General features: G+C 46.1%; 1 protein-coding gene across 1 annotated transcript in view; it reads left to right on the top strand.

The window, feature by feature from the left end:
* LOC139756176 (uncharacterized) overlaps nucleotides 1-19,205 on the top strand; it is a 152,997-nt gene that overhangs the window by 114,477 nt on the left and 19,315 nt on the right. The window contains exons 8-14 of the mRNA XM_071675363.1: nucleotides 2,810-2,906; nucleotides 3,304-3,444; nucleotides 8,540-8,680; nucleotides 9,349-9,554; nucleotides 13,412-13,531; nucleotides 15,556-15,864; nucleotides 17,928-18,022. Of these exons, the coding sequence (XP_071531464.1) occupies nucleotides 2,810-2,906; nucleotides 3,304-3,444; nucleotides 8,540-8,680; nucleotides 9,349-9,554; nucleotides 13,412-13,531; nucleotides 15,556-15,864; nucleotides 17,928-18,022 (1,109 nt within the window). The remainder of the gene's footprint in view (nucleotides 1-2,809; nucleotides 2,907-3,303; nucleotides 3,445-8,539; nucleotides 8,681-9,348; nucleotides 9,555-13,411; nucleotides 13,532-15,555; nucleotides 15,865-17,927; nucleotides 18,023-19,205) is intronic.

Here is a 19,205-nt window from a genome sequence, read left to right as displayed (position 1 = left end):
GGGTGAGTGAATTCCCCTCCTCCTCCTCCACCACCACCCCTTCCCTCTCAGCATCTTTCTCACCTGAGCACCTGCACTAGCTAAGAGCCCGTCACTCGCTATATTACCTCACCGTAGAGCCAGCCAGTCCACACCGCGCTACACACACCCCCACCTCGCACCGCTTGACACAGTCCGGCTTGTGTTCTAGTGACAGTAGGACGAGTAGCGTTAACACCATCCTCCCACACACCCTAAAGCTTGTCAACTGCTTCTCTTAATAAAAAGAAAAAAATGAAGAAAACGACGATTTTCATTAAAAGTTCAGAGATTAAATCAAACATATTTTAGGGCATCTGTTCTGTGGTTTTTTTTTTTCTTTCCCAGGCTGGGAGTTGTATACTGATGGGTTATATTATGTGGTTGTGTAGTCACATACGAACCATGAGATAGACACCTACAGACGCACTGCATAATGGTAAACATCTTAGAAGAGGGGAAAGGTTTGGTGTCCTAATACTATGTTTATCACACTTCCATTTTTCCAGGGGGTAATATTGGTCACGTGATTTCCCACGTAATTCTCAATGGCTTTGGACATTGGGTGTTGAAAACACAAATCTCTCTTTTCAGTATTTACAACAATTGTCTCTCTCTTAGTTTCTTGACGAGTCATTAAGAAACTTTTGCCTCCCCCCCCCAGAGTATGAATACTTTTCATTGTACTGTAAGGTACTTTGATTAGATGATGACCTTGGTGCTGTAAAGTTAGGATCACCCCCACAGCTGAAGAGCAGGTCCGATCCTTCAGGTCACAACTTACTGGAGGCCTGCAACTCTGAGGGTTAGCTAAAACCTTACCTGCGTAGGGCCATAGATTAGAATCTTCACCACACACACACACACACACACACACACACGCAATATCTGTTGTTCAGAATGTATTCTAAAAGCGTTCCCTTGGGTCAGTGCAAGATCCAGAAACGTTCCCCTGGGTCAGAGCAACACATAGAAACGTTCCCTTGGGTCAGAGCAACTCACAAAAACGTTCTCTTGGGTCAGAGGAACACAGAGAAACGTTCCCTTGGGTCAGCGCAACACCCAGAAACGTTCCCTTGGATCAGAGCAACACACAGAAACGTTCCCTCGGTTTAAACACAGCAACACTCCCAGTAACGTTATCACTCAAACACTACAACACTAGTACTTTGAAATGAACAGTGTTTCATGGCGGACATAAATCTCTTTCAACAAATTCAAGATGATTTGGGACGATTCTCGTCCATAAACTATTCTAGACATCATCATCTCAGGTTCCAGTAAGACATTAACACACACACGAGTCCCTAATATCCCAGCGACTGGTGGGAGAAGGTTGACAAACAACACATCACTGACATGAACTTTCAAAAAAGAACAAGATTGAGAAAGAAGAAGGTTCCTACACCACAAATAACCCCGCAGCTAATGCCAGCTATTAATCCGCTGTCGCCAGCGAAAGCAACAGTCAAAACTCTATATACTTGAATGGGAGGCCCTGGCATGTTGGGTATAGATTGCCTCTAGCCACTCACTAACACTTGGGGGAGTGGGAACAGGAAGAGGCAGTTAGCAAGTCCCACTCACGTCCATTGCAGGGATGAGAAATTTGCCTCACTCCTCACACAGCTGGAGGTCTGTCTAGCTATTCAGGATTTTCTCCAGCAAGTATTCTAATCAACAGGTGAATTCCAGGAAATATGCATATGTTTACACACACACACACACCTGTATATACTTGATGATTTGTACACAGGTATTGTTTGTCCCAATGTTAGGAAGGTGATCCTCGTCCCCGTAACGTCGTTTAAAACCCCACACAGCTTAAAAAAAAAAAAAATTATCCAGCCACTAAATACTTGAAGCATGCCCTAAAATAAAGCACTTTATGATATCCTTAAAATCATACATTAAACCGATTAGACGTAAGTGGGCCACAGAAGGTCCCTCATCATGGTACACCCCGTGTGTACACATGACCGACTCGAAAGAGAGAGAGAGAGAGAGAGAGGGGTGAAAAAAAAGTGAGTATTACTTGCTGCATGGGTGTGTGTGTGTGTGTGTGATACGGTGCGTTCCGACACCAAAGAGAGAGAAAGAGAGAGGCACACACACACACACGCCAGATGGTTCAGTGTCCTTCCTGACGAAGGAAGAACACCGAACTCAAAGCACAGAGTTGTGGGAATGCTGTGTCTCGTGCCTGCAGGTTTGTCTTGAGTTTTTTTTTGTTTTTCTAAAGACAGCCACTGAGAAGCATGGAAGAAGGAAAGAAGCAGCATGCTGGGGTGGTGTGGTGGTGAGGGAGCACAATTTCTTGCTTGTCGCACTTTTGGGGTATAGTGTGTTCGGGATGGGGTGAGAAATGCTATTCCTGCTAGTTATAGTGTTCCTGGGAGAGGGAGGGAGGGAGGGAGGTTGGTTCGGGGTGTGGGTCATGGCAGGTATATAACTAAAGTCATATGCTCGTTATGTGGGCACATCATTAGAAACAGTTAAATAAGTCATTTTGAGATGTTAATTCCTTGATACTGTGCTTTAAATCATGTTGATTAAGACTCTGGCATCACTAACGATTAATATTAATCTCTGATGACTTGATGAACACAGTAAGACAATGGTTAGCGTACGGCAGTAGAGATAAAAACCTTTCCTTTGTGAATCACACGTGAAAACGTCTAACATAAGAGGCGCACACCTGTGCATATAATCTTTTACTCATAGATTCCATTTCCCTCTCTTCTGATGGCGTTGTTGTTGTTGTTCCTCTTCCCCCGCCGCCGCCCTGCAGAGTCGGACCACAACGTGTCGCTGGAGCAGCTCAAGTACGTGGCGGGGACGTGCCAATCGGCCCTCGAGGACTGCATCAGCGAGTCGCTCTGCCGAAGGTAAGCGAAGAGCGCGGCGTGTGGGAGGGAGTGTATGTACGTGCGTGCATGGCTCTTCATGACACAGTTGGGGCATCTAGTGCTGGGGGACGTTCTAAGCTGAATGATTATGATATCTGTCTTATCAGATGTGTGTGTGTGTGTGTGTGTGTGTGTTCCTGATTTCTCTTTGAATTTGCTGTTTTTCTTAACAAAAAAAAAGAATAATTATCTTGAGATCATAATTCTTTGCTTGCTACTCCATACAGAAGAATGAAAATGCTTTAGCTCGTACGACATTACTGCCTTCCGTCAATGATAATTTCATGATAACTGACTTTGAAATAATTATCTTGTTTCCCCAAACGCTTTTGAGGAACTCTTAAATATCTTTCATTTGTTTTAATCCTTCATCAAGCCATCTGGAGATGATGACTGGCCACTGCGACGCTGCTTACTGCCACAAGGATGCCTGCAGGAGCTCCATCCAGGACATCTACAAGTTCCTGCTGGAGTCCAACCAAGACTTGGCTCTCAAGATCGCCCTCTGCGTCTGCAGGTTAGTAGCGGGTCTGTAGTTATCAAACATGATGTTCTTTTCGTGGAGGGAAATTTGATATAAGGAGATGACACCATTTAGTGATGACGACACATCTTGTCCTGTGGTGATTTTGATTTGGGGGGTCTTCACGTGTGTAGTTTTATCTGCAAGTTAGTGCTGTGATTTTGTCTTAATTAGTTTGCCTTCTTGAGCACGAAGGTACGACCCTTTGAGCACGAAGGTACGGCTCCTTTGAGCACGATGGTACGACCCTTTGAGCACGACGGTACGACCCTTCTGAGCACGACAGCACTACTCTTTGAGCACGACAGCACTACTCTTTGAGTTCGACGGCACAACCCTTAGCTATGGTCGGTATCATCCTAGAGTTCGAAGGTACTTTCCCTTTGGCCTCACCTTCCAGGGTCACGCCAACAGGGTAGCCCATCCTGCTCTAAGGAGTCGTACCGTCTTGCTTTACGGTCGTACCGTCGTGCTCAAGGGGTTAGGGCATACCTAAGCGTGTGCTAATCATAGTATAAACACAAAATGAGCAGTTCATTGTCTTTGTTAATTGGTTAGCGTAGGAGAAGGCGTTTCATCGTTTTCACTCATTAAAGTTGTACGAAAAAAAGGAGGAAGCTCATACCGGGTTTGCTAGTTACGGGAACCACAAATGGGGCAATTGAACTCCAATGGTAATTACAGTCAATACAAGAAGTGACAGTTTATCGTCTTTGGTAATTCCTGCAAGCGTAAGCGAAAGCAGTTGATCATGACAAAAAGCATAAGAACAAGAAGTTGCTAATTACAGCAAGTATAAGAGGAAGGAACTGCTAATTACAGTAAGCATAGAAGGAGACAACAGTTGGTAATTCCTTTAAGCATCACGCAGTTGCTAAGTACGGTAACCATGAAAGGGAAGGCAGTTGGTAATTACATTAGCATAAAGGGAAGCAGTTGCTAATTACATTAGCGTAAGAGGAGGCCTTTGCTAATTACAGTGACATAAGAGAAGGCTTTTTGCTAATTCCAGTGTGCATAAGAGGAGGCTGTTGCTAATTACGGTAACATTAAGAGGAAGCCGTCACTGATCACAGCAAGCGTACGAGTGAGGCCCTTCCTGTGGTGTCATGATGCCTCATGAGGACCTTGTGTGTATATATATAAAAAAAAAACAGAGCCGAGTCTCTGTTTACACTGGACCTGAGGCCGGTGCCAGGCCCGTGACCCCACAAGTAATTCGATGCTTAGGGCGACTTTCATCCCCGGTAAGTTTTCTCTCCGGTGATGGAAGCAGAAGGCGCCGCAGGAGGGGTGATGTATCCCAGGGAGTTACGCTCTCGGAGGGGGGGAAGGAGATGGGTCTGCTGCACTGGCGTTTGTGTAATCGCCTTAATACTGTACCGTGTGGGTACGGGTCTTCTGTGAGTAGCGTGTTATATATGTGTGTGTGTGTGTGATGAATGCCAGATTCTTCCTCTCTTTCCTCTCTTGAAAAGACATTACTCAAGGCTGGCACAGTCTCTTGCCAGAGTTCACACATAAATCAAGTGAGTTTTGCATGTAAAAGAGCAGTATATCTAGGCTTTGAAGATATGTTGACGTTAGATTTAGGGAAAATACATTTTAGACTGACATAACATCTCCCCTCTACACACACACACACACACACACACACACACATCAGCATAAAACACCATTCTGACTCTTCGCATGTATACACACAGCCCAGTTCACATGGAAATTAGGACAACCATGTGTATATTACACTTAACCAATCATTATAGAGGCCCTTGAAACTTTCAGCTTTGAGCCATCATCCTCATCTCCTTCATAAAATCCCTCACACTTGCACCATTCCGACCTGATGTACTGTAATGCACAGAAAATGATTCGGTATGTTCACTAACTCTCACATGTCCCGTAGCGTTCCTAGGAATGTCTTACTTACAACTGCTCGTGACCTTCGCCCCCAAATGGTGTTAATAGACAGGGTGAATAATGTTTATCACATTTCATTATCCAGTGGCATAAATGCTGCTTCCAGTTATTACCCAGGTATTATAACAACTGCTTGCCAAAGCTGTGAATGTCTCCTATATTGTCATAAATAAAAATGTACCTAATATTTGTTCGAAAACGGTAATATTTGCTATAGTTATTCGAACCTTTTAGAAATCACATCATCACTATCACACGCATCATCAGTATAAAAATCACATCATCACTATCACACGCATCATCACTATCACACTCTACTCGCAGTGAAGCGGATAGATTAAATATTTCCATAAGGTTATAATGCTTCCGTATATCAAGCAGTTTAGGCCACGATACGCTGGCTGGCGTTACTGCCAGATCATACCTCATCTCGCACACTTCATCGGCAACACTCACACTGCCTCGCTGTTCAGTCATGTCAAACACAGCGAAAAGGGGGTACACACACTGCAGTGGGTGGTTTTATACAAGTCTTATCTAGCCCACAAATGGCTTGTATCGTTTTACAAATGATGTCTGTATCGTTGAGAAATGATAATAACTGTCGTATGTGGTTGAGATAACGCTCAGATAAGAGCCAGGTTATCTATCGTCCACAAGGAATTGAATCGAATGAAAGTCTGTCCTCGCGGGTCAGAACGATGAAACGTATAGAAAGGAAAAGATCGGTTAGCAGACGCAAGAGTCCAGTCATTTGTTCATAGTGGGTGTAGTGTTCTCTCTCTCTCTCTCTCTCTCTCTCTCTCTCTCTCTCTCTCTCTCTCTCTCTCTCTACACGAAAATTCAAGTTACTACGCAAACGAGGTTAGGTTCAGAGGGGCATTTAGCATCGTCTGCGTAAGGATGGCTTATATACACACAGTGGGCGTAAATATTGATAAAGAAAACAGGCCTCAACTTCTCAATCAAAATTGCGAGATAAAAGTTATACAGTGACGAGTCTTTCTTCACCTTCCTCTGCGTACACACACACACACACACACACACACACACACACACATTCAGCAGGCGTCCACAAGGCAGGGAACGTGAAAGAAGTTAAACAAAACTTCTAAAATTCCAAATAAATCTTCCTTCTTCTTTCTTTCTTTCTTTCTTTTCTTTGGAGACGATTTGTATCTCAAGGCTGGCCAGAAACGAGCTCCCGCCACAGTTCGAACACCGTTTAGACGAATCCTGTGAGCAGGAGTGCAGTGCATCACGACCATCAAGCAGTGGTTGAGGATGAGGTAATCGTAGAACACTGACACACACTGAGCCACGCACTTCAACGCAGGACGATAAGTCGATTCTGCGCACGCACGCGCGCACTAAGGTCACACGTAAACTCTATAAATCATTACCATATATATATATCAACACCTCATATCATCATGTCTTATAGAATATATAAAAACTAGTGGTTGTTGTGGTTTAAATGTGTTGATATACGACCACAGGCACCTCATGAATGTGAAATCACGTTTATATTCTGATTTTATCATTTTGAGTCGTTCTTTTAGGATTATTATATAAACAAAAGACACGAAATGAAACGGAACAGTAATGTGAGAACAGCATACATGATGTAGCTGTTGTTGTATTGTGTTGCAGAGACGCTACGTAAGGAGAGAGAGAGAGAGAGAGAGAGAGAGAGAGAGAGAGAGAGAGAGAGAGAGAGAGAGAGAGAGAGAGAGAGAGAGAGAGCAAAACGAGAATATGCAGACATGCTAAGGAAGAGATACGAGCTGCCACGCAAATAAGAATTATACGTTCTGAGTCTTCGTCTGGACAACATCATCATTTCTCTTACCCAACACTCGCTTTTCGTTCCCCAGCCTCGCTGTGTCTGCACGTAAACTCCGGGAGCGTTCGTGTCTGTTAAACGTATTTGACACGTGACACAGGGACGAATACGTACAAAGTTTGTATCAGAGTCGTGTACAGTCTGACCCAACCAGTTTTCACCATAAGAATGTGAAGAATGAATTCATCTTATCGTTCAAGTCTTCTGTCGCTCACATGAAATGTCACGACGAATAGACTAGAGAAAGAGATTATTTTTTTTAGGGTTTGATGTTGAAACTTGTTTCTATACCCATGCCAGTGGCGCTCTTCCTTAACTTGTTTGTATTACTTTACTGTATTTCTATGTATTTTTAATGTACTGTTTGTAGCATTGTAATGATTTAGATACGTCGAAAAAAAAAAAGATTTCTCATCCTTTTTCCTGTATTTTTCATTATAACCAGGACACAGTGCTTCGAAGTGGAGATTTCTAACTTTTCTATCCTAGAAATGCTTCAGATAATCTTTGAATTGGTATTGCTTTATCAGTTCCAATTCTCTCCAATAAGAATTGCATTAGTATGTTACTCTTTCTTTTGTGTCTATCAGATCAGAAAGAATACTTCCTGCGTGTCGTAGAAGGCGACTAAAAGGGGAGGGAGCGTCGGGCTGGAAATCCTCCCCTCTCGTTTTTAATTTTCTTACCTATTCCTGTTATGACACCTTTCCGTCCATTACGACAAACGCATTGCGTTTACCTATCCCTCTTACGACATCTTCCTACCCACTACAATAAACGTATAGTGTTTACTTATCCCTCTTACGACATCTTCCTATGCATTACGAAGGCTTTCCATCCATGACGACAAACGCATAGTTTACCTATCCCTCTTGCGACACCTTCCTACCAACTACGACGAACGTATACTGTTTACCTATCCCTCTCTTACGACACACGTAGTGTTTACCTATCCCTCTCTTACGACACACGTAGTGTTTACCCATCCCTCTTACGACACACGTAGTGTTTACCTATCCCTCTTACGACACACGTAGTGTTTACCCATCCCTCTTACGACACACGTAGTGTTTACCCATCCCTCTTACGACACACGTAGTGTTTCCCATCCCTCTTACGACACACGTGGTGTTTACCCATCCCTCTTACGACACACGTAGTGTTTACCTATCCCTCTTACGACACACGTAGTGTTTACCCATCCCTCTTACGACACACGTAGTGTTTACCTATCCATCTTACGACACACGTAGTGTTTACCTATCCCTCTTACGAGAGTTTACCTATCCCCTGTTCACGTCGGGGGGGTTCTCCTCTCTGCAGGGATGGGGACGAGCAGGAACAGACTGGTTGTCTGCGAGCCCAGCGTCGCCTCCACCCGCCGTGCGCCGAGATGACCGACTCCGTCTCCGTCAGCCAGTGCCACAACCTCGGACGCGACTGCCGCAGCGACCGAGTCTGCAGGTGAGGGAGAGAGAGAGAGAGAGAGAGAGAGAGAGAGAGAGAGAGAGAGAGAGAGAGAGAGAGAGAGAGAGACTGTGTTGCTGTACAGCACACCAAGAGAGAGAGAGAGAGAGAGAGAGAGAGAGAGAGAGAGAGAGAGAGAGAGAGAGAGAGAGAATTAGACAGGGAGAGAGAGAGAGAGAGAGAGAGAGAGAGAGAGAGAGAGAGAGAGAGAGAGAGAGAGAGAGAGAGAGAGAGAGAGAGAATTAGACAGGGAGAGAGAGAGAGAGAGAGAGAGAGAGAGAGAGAGAGAGAGAGAGAGAGAGAGAGAGAGAGAGAGAGAATTAGATAGGGAGAGAGAGAGAGAGAGAGAGAGAGAGAGAGAGAGAGAGAGAGAGAGAGAGAGAGAGAGAGAGAGAATATAGACAAGGGCCATGTTTGGATCTCATCTAATTCACAGCTTCGAAACTAATGACACTCGATAACAACCACTAACAACCATTACCCACCACAGAACTACCACTAACCACTACGGAACTACCGATAACGACCATTAAACACTATGGAACTACCAGTAAGAACTATTATCCACCACAGAACTACCGCTAACGATCATTAACCACCACAGAACTCCCGCTAACGACCATTAACCACCACAGAACTCCCGCTAACGACCATTAACCCCGCAGGTACAGGCTGGAGCACTACGAGCTGTCGTGTGCCGCTGACACCATGACGGGCCGGTGTGCGGGTCAACACCAGGAGTGTACCAAGGCCATGTTGGGTCTCCTGGGCACTGACCTCCACACCAACTGTGTGTGTAAGGGCAACGCCTTCCAGGACGTCAACCAGTGCCTCGCCTGGAAGCGGCTCCTCTGGGGCAACCCTTGTGTAGGTCAGTTAAGAACCATTAGTGTTATGTGCGGGGTCATCCAGGAACCATTAGTGTTATGTGCGGGGTCATCCAGGAACCATTAGTGTTATGTGTGGGGTCATCCAGGAAGCATCAGTGTTATATGAGGGGGTCATCCAGGCAGTAGTGTTATGTGTGGGGTCATCCAGGCGTCATTGTTATGTGTGGAGGTCATCCAGGCAGCAGTGTTTTGTGTGGGGTCATCCAGGCGTCGTCAGCGTTATGTGTGGGGGTCATCCAGGCGTCATCAGTGTTATGTGTGGGGGTCATCCAGGCGTCATCAGTGTTATGTGTGGGGGTCATGCAGGTACAGACAGCGAGTGAGGGTCAGGGCATGGCAGACCAAGGCCTCAAGTGGGACTTGAGCAGATCTGATATAACACAGGTCTAGTTGGCTTTTAGTACACATGGGGGTTTTCGGGTGGATTTCGGACGGTCTCCATATCTGGATTTACTGCAAAAACCCACCCCCCCTTGCGATGCGTGAGCTTTGTGGTGGATGCCAGTATATCGGGAGAGAGAGAGAGAGAGAGAGAGAGAGAGAGAGAGAGAGAGAGAGAGAGAGAGAGAGAGAGAGAAGGAGGAGGAGAAGAAGAAGCCCCCTCCTCCTCCACCACCATGACAATCTGGCATTGCCCTGTGTTGGCTGGCTTTTAAGGCCTTGGTCGAGGTCTGTGACCATAACTTTTGGCCACAAACTCACCTAACTCTTTAAAAGCTTTGTCAGGCTCTCGCTCCTTGTTTTAGCAAAAGGGGGGGTTGGCTGTCGTACCTTTCGTTTGCTCTATTACTGGTCTTATCCTCGGTGGATGATGGTGTTTTTTTTTCTCTCTCTCTCTTTTCTCACTTCGACCCGACCCGACCAGACAGACGTGTCTCTCTCTTACCTCATCGTTGTTGGTGGACGTTGTCTTAAGGACGGGTGGTTGGGGAACGGGGGCTGTCTGATTTTGTCTTTGGGGTTGGGGGAGAGGAGGAGCTGTCTCTTACTGTCTTAGGACGACGGATGGGGGTTGTCTGACATTGTCTTAGGACGGATGGGGGTTTGTCTGACATGGTCTTAGGACGGATGGGTTGTCTTAGGACGGATGGGAGTTGTCTGACATGGTCTTAAGACCGATGGAGGGTTGTGTATGACATTGTCTTAGGACGGGGATGTTTTCCTAGGACGGAGGTGATGTCTGTCATCGTCTTAAGTTAGATAGTGGTCGCCTAACCTTTGGATTCCCTTTTTTTTCCTATATACTTAAGTAATGTAAAAGACTAAGTATTTTCCCTCCGTGAATCGCCTCTCTCTCTCTCTCTCTCTCTCTCTCTCTCCTCGCTGCCTGCTGCTTCCAGTCCTCCTCGTGCATCATCTCTACAATACAGTCTCGGGCGGGATCCTGATTCTCGGTCATTTGTCCTCGCTATGGATGCGCTTTTATCGCGCCCGAAACCCCTTACCACACTGGGAACCACAGGCATCAGGCTGAGTCTAGGTAAAGACTCGGACGCTGTGCTCTGTATGTGTGGCTCTCCCGTTCTGTAGATCCGACAAGCCAAACATGTTATTGTAGACGTCTGTGCCAATGGAGCCATGGTACAGTTGAGGTAAACCTGCTTGAGACGCTTTAGAAATTGTTGTTTCTCCCCTTCCCTCCCTCCCTCTGATCTATATCTCTCTCTTATCTCCATCGCTACGGTGTCCTTTTTTTGGGGGGGGGGTCCCTCTTAATACATTCCTTATCTTTCCATCCCCTTGTCTTGCGATAGAATCATCACCGCTTTGGCTTGCAGTCGTCGTCCGTCCCTCCCCTCCCTCCGCAAATCTACTGCATTATCGAACGCTTCTTCCATTCCGTTTTCGGTCATTCATCTCTTATTCTGAGGACCTGATGATGTCTCGCTTCCCGTCGGAAGAAATAGCCTGGAATTTCGTCCGCTCCTTCGGCGTGACATTCACACATTTTTACGCGTTACGAATCGCCTTAGACGAGGGTGTTCTTGGGTACGCGGGTCTTCCTCGAAGACAGAGAGGGTTTTCTGTCACGGATATAGACGTCGAAATGTCATTTCGCTCTTGGAGAGTCTGTTCGTGATTTGCCTCGGCCACGGAGAGATGGCGAGAGTTCTGAGTCCTAATCACTTTTGAATTTAATGTTTCATCGTAGTAGATTCGACTCGTAGACCATCCGTGCGCTTCCAGGGGTGTCGCAAGAAAGTCGCGCGCGCACACACACACACACACACACACACACACACCCTGACATATACACATTTCAAACTCGTGACTGCCCACGGGCCGCAGTGTTTCACAGTGTCATTTTACTGCGGCGCTCCAGTGTTCCACTCGAACATTCAAGTTACAAACGTTCTTCCAACCTCTCGGGGGGACCCGCTCGTAAAATCTTTAAACTCGTTTTCTCCCAGCGAAGAGATCTGAGCGGTTGAGCATTTCGCCTCCTGTTTTGATCACCTAATGCCTGGTTCTCTTTGCGATAACCGTACGTACGTTGAGGGTGAACATACCATCCGAGGTGTTTGCAAACATTCAGCACTGAGTCTTGCGAAGTGTCTTGGCAAGAGATTAAAGTTTCGGTTTTCCCTCTGGGGGTCTCTTAATTGATCATACAGGCGAGTGGTCCCAGGTGGAGAGGCGAGCGTCTGCGGCAGGAAAGGGGGTGGGGGGCGGCGCGTGTGATGCCACCGTGTCTGTTTAATCTGTTGATGGACTGGGTGGTGAGGGGGGGGAGGGGGAAGGAGGGTTGAAGGGTGTTGTGTCAGTCCCATCTAACTGAATTGGTTGCTACTCTCTCCTTGTTCTTTCCAAAGCTGCTCGTCGGGTTACGCACTTCTCGCACACACGAGTCAGAGGGAAGAAGATAACTTCGTTTTGTCTTCAACTGTAAGAAAATGGTATTTTTTTTTTTTTCGTAGGTTATTTTTCAGAGATTGAGTGCTGGTCTAGTGATTCGCAGTGTTGTACCCGGTTGGTCTAGGCAACGGGAAGACAAGGGGACGAGTTTTATCTATGCCAGGTAGTGTGTCAGAACGCCAATTGCTGCAGTGCATTTTTCAGAATCATTCAGCTTCGCTAATTTTTTGAGCACGACTGGGACGATCCTTGAGCACGACAGTACGATCCTTGAGCACGACGGTACGATCCTTGAGCACGACGGTACGATCCTTGAGTACGATGGTCCGTTCCTTAAGCACAACGGTATGATCCTTGAGCGCGACAGTACGATCCTTGAGCACGACGGTACGATCCTTGAGCACGACGGTACGATCGTTGAGTACGACGGTACGATCCTTGAGCACGGTGAGGGCATTAACACCCTTGGGTATTGATGGTGGCGTGACCTTTGACCTAACCCTTGAGGGGTCGGGTCAGAGATCACACCGTCACACACCTAAGGGTCGTAACCTACATAGTGAACATAGGGTAAACTCACTCAGGAAACTTACATAGTGAACATAGGGTAAACTCACACAGGAAACCTACATACCAATTTTGTAGTCTGTGATAAAATCATGTGAACTGCTTTTCTGAAAATTGAGTAATTGGTCTCATATGATCTTTTAAAAGTTTGTCTTTACCTCTTCATAGACGCCGACCATGGTATGATTAACCATTTCACGGTAGACATATATATTTTCTCCCTCAGATGATCCTAAATCATTCAGTGGTCCTTTTCAGTTATGTATTTTGTTTATTGTGTTCATGTAAACTGGAGTTAAGTGACTTGTTTGCTTTCCTCAACCCGCTTGACCAGTTATGAAATAATCTAAACAGCTGGTAATCGCGATGCTTTTAAAGTCTCGTGGTGGTGACCATCTGAATTGTCTGTTGACAGTGGAATCTCAGCTGACGTACCACCTGGCACAGCTGGGGTTGAAGGCCGACCTCCTGGCGTCCTCCTTTACCGAAGACGACGACGACCACCACCACCACCACCCGGGGGCGAACGACCACGGTAAGCAGAGAGAGAGAGAGAGAGAGAGCAGGTGTGCCTGATACCATCTCCTAAGATGTAGAATAAGATACGACAAAGTCCTCGAATTACACAGTCAACGTTGCCAGAGACCCTGCTTCGGAGACCACTTGTGAAGTGCGAGGGTAGGGGGGGCAGTCAAGATGTTTGTCGCAAATTAGGCATAGAACATAAAGTCAGAACAAAATAATAACATTTCCTCGTTCTCCATAGACCTTATAACATTTCCTCGTTCTCCATAGACTTGCCCTTGAAGTCTGTCATGTCAATCTTCCAGATGGTGTTTCAGTTGGCTTCCAGTACCCAAAGACAGTCATGTCAATCTTCCAGATGGTGTTTCAGTTGGCTTCCAGTAGCCACAGACAAAAGTTCCTCAAAAGCATCGACCATGCAGGTGGGACATTTTGAATTTCGGTTGTCGCTGGTATAGACCAGTGCTGATGCTGTGAGGAGGAAGAAGGAGGAGGGGAGGGAGGATGGTTGAATCGTCCCCCTAACCACAAGCCATGAATATAGCAGCTTGTGCACTATTGAGTCTTGTGGACAGGGTGAAATGTCATGGGAGTGGGATTAGTACACCTTAGGTCAACATCCCCCCCGACCGTCTCTCCATCGTGCTAAGTGTCCAGCCGGGCCACCATGATCGTCATGTGTGATCCGTTTGTTTTACGAGGTATACAGCCAAGTCAACAGAGAGTCCCCTCACACGCACATCCCACAGAAAAAAATCGAGGCCGTCCGTAATCTTGCCGACCCAGGATTATTATGTCGGGAATTTCGTTAGAGGGGAGGGGATGATGTTGTTGAAGAAGTCCAACGTCTCTCGAGTGCGTGCACCGAAGGCAACTTGCATTCACGATCTCAGTCATGGGTCTTGGGTGGGTGGGTGGGTGGCTCGGGGGTCTCTCTCGTTCCCGGCAACCAGACGGGAAAGAAAGTCTGGTCTCATTATAGATCAAGCAGCTCGCTGCTTGAGAGAGAGGGAAGCCTCTTTTTTTTTTTGATCCACAGACGTGGTGTTGGGGTAGGGTGGTGGGTGGTTTCCGGGGGGGAAACCTATGTCACCGAAGTCTTCTTCTTCTTCTTCTTCGACATGCACAAACACTCACGCGTGGAGGTCATATCGATTCTTTGGTGAAACTCGAACTTCATTGTTCGTTTCAGCGGTTCTTTTTTTTTCACAGTGTGGCGATCCAACATACTCAACCCCTCGACTTGGGCTGCAGTTCCCTCATCAGAGTGGCACATGAAGGCTTCCCTGTTACTGGTAGTCATCCTTAAGACTCTCACGGCCCCGTTTGAAGCTACTCGGTTCCCTCCTCTCATTATCGTGACATACTAAGGGGCGTCCTCACCGTACAACGGCCAAGCATGACGTTCGTAGATATCGAAATCCCACAGAGACCACTTTATAAAAGAACTTTATGACACTAGGATGATTAAGGTTGGTGAATTTTTTTTGACAATGCTTTCAGACACCGAACTTAAAAGTATTGAGTCGAGAGACAATAGACTAAAGTGAGATCGAGCGCGATGCTCGGCAAGCTGCTGCCTCACATGATTTGCTGTATGGCCGTCCGTCGGCAACTCGAAGGTGGGCCGTTTTGATAACTGTTTCTTTCCTTACACTTCGAAGCTTTGGAACTCTCTACCCCTCTCGTGTCTTTCCCAATAACTACCATCTTGCACATTTTAAAAGACAGGTCTTTCGCTTCCTTCAAAATTCGTAAATACTTTGTCTTTTCCTTTTCCCCTATCACAATCCTCTCTACATTCCAATCAAGGCCTGGTGTTGGTGTGGACGTCTGTCCGTGACTGGAGCCTCCAAAAGTACAATCAAAATTCTCAACCTCCATCACACACAGTGTAGTTTCAGATCCGTGCCATCGTAGTGAAACCCCGCGTCTATAGACCTCTTGACTACCCTTCGTCACCTAACTTAAGTAGAGAGATTCTTAAAACAAAAACATCATTTTCCTATTTTTTTTTCCTCCCCTAAACCTCAGCGGAGAAGAGCCCGGCGGCGCCCCAGTACGCGGTGGGTCGTGGCGGCGACGGCTACAACGACGATGGCAGCAGGTACCATCAGTCCGGCGGCCAGAACGACGCGGACACCCGGCTCGGGGAGGAGGAGGAGGAGGGGACGAGACTGCAGGCCAGGAAGGTGGCTAGCACCGCCCAGAGCGATCACACCTTACCCCAGGCAGCTCCTGCTACCCCGTCCTCCACTACGACCACCACGACCACCACTACTACCACTACCACCATGCCTACTACCTCCACCACCACTTCGCCTACCACCACACTGCCAGAGAGTAAGTACTTCCACCACAACAGCCACCACTACCACCACCATTACCGCACTTTAACCCGCAACTCTACCCACCTTAAAACACAAAACAAAACCCGATAGCCATACTCGTGACTCACTCTTTAAACGTCCCTTTCTTGAAGGCCAGGCATGTCAGACGTGAGAGATGACACTGTCAGACGTGAGAGATGACACGAAGGTCTAAAGGAAATCTAAGAACACACGTTTCCTGCCAAGGGGTTCGTGATTAGATGTATGTAACCCAAACACCTTATACAACCTTGTATCCTGAGGTTGCTTGTTATAGTCACAATGCGCCCTTGTGTCAACTGTAGTGGAGTAAAACTCTCGCCTCGGCATGATGTCGCACTCCACCCAATCGTATGATAGCGGTGCGCTACATGAGATCACCATTCTCACTTTCAGAAACAAATGAAATTTTGAAGGTGTTTAGGGAAAACGATAAAGGTTGGCATTCCTCGTTAAGCATAAACGTCAAAGGTTTATCAAGTAAACTTGATTTGATCAGCGTTTGATACATGATCCGATTCCATAGAGGGGGGGATTATGTGAATGAATATTCAAGGCGAAAATACGAGGTGAAACAGAAACGGAATCGGAATCTGAATCACTTTAAAGTAACGCAAATAATGTTGATAATGATACGTGATGACTGGAAATTGAATAATACAGAACTGAATTCTTTTTATTCGAAGCTGGGAAAGAAAAAAAAGGCGTTCGAGATACGAAGTTTTTAGTGTATAGTTTCCCCACTTGTAAGTCACGTTGTATATTAAGGGTTTCTCCCTCACCGCACATACTAAATGAACTTATATAACCAAACCATGTTTGACTTCCTGACGTAAAGTTCTTTTATAAACGAGCTGGTACCTTGTACCTCCTTCCTCCTCCCTAGATGTCCTTTGGCCTTTCGATGCTTGCCAATTAGTACGTGCCTTTGAGAGGGAGGCAGTGGCTTGATGATTCCCCCCCGAGTTTCAAATCATTTCTGGGATGACATAACTTCAGATACACAATATAGTCCTTTCAAAAAGTGGACAACAATGCGCCTTCGACATTGCCTTCGCAAGCCTTATGAAATACAGAGGATTATTATCAATAAGTCTTTCTCTCGGTAGGTGAAATACCAGATATTATTGGCATTATAAAGCTGTACTGCTTCTATCAAATGAATGATTAAATTACTGGCATTACGTTGAAGGAATAAAAGTGAGGGGAGTACGAACGAGGATGAGATGCAGTGGTAGACTGGCGTACATCTGTGTCCTCACAGGATATCTGAATTGGTGTTGAAAGCCATCCTAAAATTCCTTGCACGGAGCAATGCCACTCTCTCGAACTTGAGTGGTGCTTGCCATTGCTGATTCTAAAGCTGTCACATTTGTCGATATTCAGAAAGAGATAAAATAAATGAAAAAAAAGCCCATATCGTCCCAAGAAACCTTCGAAGCACTATTCTGGGCAGAGATTTCAGATCTTAATGGAATAATATATCGTGTGATGTGATCAGGTATGAATTCTGAATTGTACTGAAAATACCAATACATCAAACACTATAGTATTAATGACAAATCGGTAGGTGTATAGATTAGTATTTTCAGATATATAAGGAAACAAAAAAGATTGATAGATTATATGTATGCAAGGCCGCACGATAGATAAATTCTTTAGAGAGACACACGCACACGCACGCAAGGGCCACATACAAAGGGAATGTCTGTGGCGTTAGAATGATCCTCAACACCTGAAGAAGGAGTTAAAGAAATTATCTGTTGGTGGACACACACACACACACACACACACACACACTTACATACAGCGTCTTAGAGAATCATGAAAGACGCAGACAAGATAGATTTCCCCTGTTGTTTTAATCCGTCGCTTCAAACCGGTAATAGTAATCGTGAGGACGAAATCTCCCATGAATGACAAATTCATGAGGATGTGAACGTAACGTGTGAAAGGTCACTCCCCATCTTGGGGTTGTGTGGTATGAGGTCCCTGACGGAGGATCCCTCTTGTGACGTGGTTCCTTGTGTGTTGCAGGATACTGTGTGGTGAAGCGACCGTGGGACTCCAGGACGCACATTATCGAAGAAGGAAACAGCAAAGAGGGTGAGTACCTTCTGAAGTCACTGAGGGTGAGAGTACCTTCTTAAGTCACTGAGGGTATGAGTGCCTTCTGAAGTCACTGAGGGTAGCAGTGCCTTCTGAAGTCACTGAGGGTAACAGTGCCTTCTTAAGCCACTGAGGGTGAGAGTGCCTTCTGAAGTCACTGAGGGTGTGAGTACCTTCTTAAGTCACTGAGGGTGTGAGTGCCTTCTGAAGTCACTGAGGGTGTGAGTACCTTCTGAAGTCACTGAGGGTGTGACTGCCTTCTTAAGTCACTGAGGGTGTGAGGGCCTTCTTAAGTCACTGAGGGTGTGAGTACCTTCTTAAGTCACTGAGGGTGTGAGTACCTTCTTAAGTCACCGAGGGTGTGAGTGCCTTCTTAAGTCACTGCTCCAGGCGAGGACTTGGTGAGGTTAGGTTAGGTTACTTGCCCTACCCTCCGATTTCTCATGAGACTCGATAGTGCTGGCTGGTTCATAACTCTACCTGGGGGGTCAATATTTTTTTATTCTTGCCTCCCTGGTGTCTCTCTCTCTCTAAGTTAGTTGGGGATCTTGTGTTTCTTTGATTACACTGACCCCAGGCGTAAGTAATCTTGTGTTACTTCGATTACACTAACCCCAGGCGTAATTTTGTGTTACTTCGATTACACTAACCACAGGCGTAATCTTGCGTTACTTCGATTACACTAACCCCAGGCTTAGAGCGAGTTGGCGACAACTGGCTGTCCTTACATTAAGCGTTTAGTTGCTTCGCGTAGTGAGCACGCCGGGGGGGGAGCCGCTGCTGCTGCTGAGCACAGTGACACGCCATCACTCGCAGGTCATGGCGTGACCATCGGGCTCAAGGGTTATAAACCACAGACATTACAGCGTCGCCTTCATTCCTATCTTTCTTATCAGTTATTTACGTTTTAGGGGGGGGAGTGATGTTATCTCAGGACACTCAACATGTCCCCTAATGACAGTGTAGGGTTGTAGATAAAGCTTTTCCACTCTCAGAACGTCTATTTGATGTAGAGAACATAACGTTCCTTTAGCTTTTGATGTAGAGAACATATCTTTCCTTTAGCTTTCGATGTAAACATAGCGTTCCTTTAACTTTCGATGTAGAGAACATAAAGTTCCCTTAGCTTTCGATGTAGGGAACACAACGTTCCTTTAGCTTTTGAAGTTCAGGCTTGTGGGATGAACGTACACTAATGTGCTCTTT

Source organism: Panulirus ornatus, chromosome 20 (genome assembly GCF_036320965.1).
Source record: "Panulirus ornatus isolate Po-2019 chromosome 20, ASM3632096v1, whole genome shotgun sequence".
NCBI lineage: Eukaryota > Metazoa > Arthropoda > Malacostraca > Decapoda > Palinuridae > Panulirus > Panulirus ornatus.
This window is presented reverse-complemented; position numbering and strand designations above follow the sequence as displayed.